General features: G+C 33.4%; 1 protein-coding gene across 1 annotated transcript; it reads left to right on the forward strand.

Annotated features, from left to right (window-relative positions):
• Positions 1–2,082: 2,082 nt before the first annotated feature.
• LOC125473152 lies at positions 2,083–2,831 on the forward strand. Its single transcript, XM_048575565.1, has 2 exons — positions 2,083–2,304; positions 2,640–2,831. Exons 1-2 carry the CDS (start codon positions 2,083–2,085, stop codon positions 2,829–2,831), a joined length of 414 nt encoding a protein of 137 aa, XP_048431522.1.
• Positions 2,832–3,459: the final 628 nt, after the last annotated feature.

The following is a 3,459-nucleotide window of genomic DNA, read 5'->3' on the forward strand; positions in this document are numbered from 1 at the left end:
CCAGCCGCAAGCTTCTAGGCTTCTAGCCACTCTCGACTCTCCAGCCCAGTCGCCAGCTTTTAGCCTTCAAAGCCATTCTTTAGGTAAATTTTTTAAGTCCTAAATTTATAATCCCTAACCCTAATTAATTATTTAATACGAACTTTGTTTAATTGGTATAGAATCATATAGTAATGCACTAATATGGTTATTGGTTATTGACAGGCCCGGCCTAGGCCCAGTGCAACCAGGGCCATTATTCAGGGCCCAAAATTGAAAGGGGCACCCAAAAAAATAAAAAAATCCAAATAATTAGGTATTAAAAAAATATTAAAAAAAAATTGTCCAGAGCCTAAAATAGGGATTGGAGGGCAAGAGGCCTAAGTCTGACAATGAAGGGAACGGCCCAAATTTTGGGCATTTAAAAAAAAAAAAAAACATAATGGGACCGACCCAAGTTTTGGGCATTAAAAAATAAAAAATAACAACACAAGGGGACCACTCGTCCCTAGTCCCCCCCCCCCCCCCCCCTTAACAATTCCCCACCCCATTGTTACTCCACTGCCCTGACCCCTGCCGTCTGATAATTTGCTGCGCTGCTGCAAGCAGCAGCTTCCAAACCCGACAATCACATGTCCTTACATTCACCAACCCGAGGTAAACTAATTTTTAAATTTGAATTACTAATTCATAATTTAATATAAATTTTGCAAGTGACATAGAATTATATGATAATGATGTATAAAATTGTTGTTGTTGATGAATTGAATTCTTGATTATCATATGTAGATAATTTTTGAATTGTTGATGATAATTTTAATAGGAAATTTTTGTTATATCATGTGTAGGTAATTTTTGCAAACAAATTATCAAAGTCATGTCTTTTAGGAAACAACTCTCTGGTAATATGAAAAGGAAAAAAAAGGCAAAGGATAACAAAATTGTCGAAAGTTTAAGAGGATCTCTTAATAAAAAAAATTTCTACAAAGAATGAGTCGGTTGAAAATTTGAGAGAAAATGATGTTGGTGAAGAGTCACAAGATGTTGTTGGGGAGTCTCAAGATGATGAAATTGGTGGTTATGTGAAGAAAGATGTTAATAACGAGTCTCATGACTAAGAAAATGGTGATGATTTAGAGGAAAATGTTAGTGATGAGTCTCAAGATCATGAAATTAGTGGTGATGTGGATTTAAATGTTGATGATGATCATACTGGTGTAGAAGAAAATATTGAATCTCCTGAACCTATTTTCCATTTAAACATTTATGATCCAATAGTTTGGAATGGTCTTACTGCAGAAATGAGAGAATTACTTGTAGAAAAGGGACCAATTTGAGAAACTAATCTCACTTATCCTAAGGACAAACTCTCTAGAAAATTTCCTCACACTACTATGATCGAAAATTACAAATGAGTGAAATTTATGATAGAAAATGGCTCGTGTACTCAAAAGAGTTGAATAAAGTCTTTTGCTTTTGTTGTAAATTGTTTAAAACAATTGCCTCAAAAAGTGAGGTAGCAAAAGATGGAATTAGTGATTGGAGACATCTTGGTGAGAAGCTTGACCAACATGAAAAGAGTAAAAAGCATCTCATTAATTCGAGAACTTGGGTTGAGTTGAAAAGTAGATTGACAAAAAAAATCAGACAATTGAAATTGATGAAGAATTTCAATTGCGAATCAAGAAAGAGACAAATCATTGGAAACAAGTGATGATTAGAATTATTGCTGTGGTGAAATGTCTTGCCATACGTAATTTAGCATTTCATGAAACAAATGAAAGACCTTATGAAGACTCTAATGGCAACTTCTTAGGTTTACTTGAAATAATTGCGGAGTTTGATCCATTAATGCAAGAGCATTTTCGACTCGTTGAGAATAAAGAGATTCATCATCAGTATTTGAGCCATAAAATCCAAAATGAGTTGATAACTATTTTAGCTTCAAAAGTCAAAACCCCAATTATTAAGAAAGTAAAAGAAGCCAAATTTTTTTATGTCATTCTTGATTGTACTCTTGATGCAAGTTATGTGGAACAGATAACTTTAATTTTGAGATGTGTTGACTTGTCAAGTAGGTCAATAAATATAAGAGAGTATTTCATGGAGTTTTTCAGTGTGGAAGATACATCAGGACAAGGACTTTTTAATGAGTTGCAAGATGTCTTAAAGTCTCTTGATCTTGATATTGATGATGTTAGGAGACAAGGTTATGATAATGGATCTAACATGAGAGGGAAACACCAAGGTGTCCAGAAAAGATTGCTAGACATAAATCCCAGAGCCTTTTACATGCCATTTGGTTCTCATTGTCTTAATTTAATAGTTTGTGATATGACAAGTTCATGCCTTAAAGCAAAATCATTTTTTGGAGTGTGTCAATGCATATATACTATATTTTCCAACTCAACAAAGCGTTGAAATATTTTTCTTGAACATATTGGTGGTTTAACTTTGAAGTCATTGTCAACTACTCGATGAGAAAGTTACATTAAAAGTGTTAAAGCAATTAAGTCCCAAGTATCCCAGGTTAGAAATGCTTTGTTTAAGTTGGTGGAAATTATTGAAAATCCCCAATTGAGTAGGGATGCAGAATGTTTAGCATCAGGAGAACTTTCAAGTTTTGATTTTGTATTAAGTTTGGTTATTTGTTGTTGAAGATTAACATGGTGAACACAAAATTACAATCTGAAGACATGTGTCTTGATGTTGCTATAAAGGCATTAGAAGCACTTGTTACATTTTTTGAAAACTACAGAGAAATTGGTTTTGTTTCTGCTATGAATGATGCTAAAGAAATTGCACTTGATTCAGAAATTGATCCTGTTTTTCAAACTAAACGTCAAACCTAGAAAAAGACATCATGATGAAGTTGATGGTAATGAGAGGGAACAATAGTCTACTGAAAAATCATTTAGCACAAATTATTTTCTTGTTATAGTGGATATTGCTATTTCTCAACTGAAACACAGTTTGAACAGTTAAAGTCTTTTGAATCTATTTTTAGCTTCTTGTTTGATGCACCGAAGTAAATTTCATTAGATGATCAAATGCTAAAAGAAAATTGTATGAATCTTGAAGCACATTTGAAACATGGAAATACCATGGATGTAGATGTAGCCGACTTATGTTCCGAATTATAGGTTTTGCAAATGATGTTACCTTAACATGGATGTAGATGGAGTCGACTTATGTTCCGAATTATAGGTTTTGCAAATGATGTTACAAGTTTTGCAAATGATGTTACATGAATAAGCATTTCTCTCTAATAATCCTTGGACATCCGTGGAAATAACAAACTTTGTAAAAGAAACTGACATGTTTCCTAATGTCTTGATTGCTTATCGTGCACTGTTGACTGTACCTTTGACCGTGGCATCTGCAAAAAGAAGTTTTTTAAAATTGAAATTATTAAAATCTTACTTGTGGACCACTATGACTCAAGACAGGCTAAATGGATTAGCAATCTTATGTATTGAA

The sequence above is a fragment of a genome, unplaced genomic scaffold, assembly GCF_019419815.1.
Source record: "Pyrus x bretschneideri cultivar Hongxiangsu unplaced genomic scaffold, Pyrus_bretschneideri_v1 Contig8, whole genome shotgun sequence".
Lineage (NCBI taxonomy): Eukaryota > Viridiplantae > Streptophyta > Magnoliopsida > Rosales > Rosaceae > Pyrus > Pyrus x bretschneideri.

Bases quoted from the DNA above. Each gene is read 5' to 3' on its own strand.
- LOC125473152 (XM_048575565.1), top strand. From the start codon at position 2,083: ATGGAGTTTTTCAGTGTGGAAGATACATCAGGACAAGGACTTTTTAAT. The intron at 2,305-2,639 runs GTTTGTGATATG...TTGTTGTTGAAG, and splicing joins CTCATTGTCTTAATTTAATA to ATTAACATGGTGAACACAAA.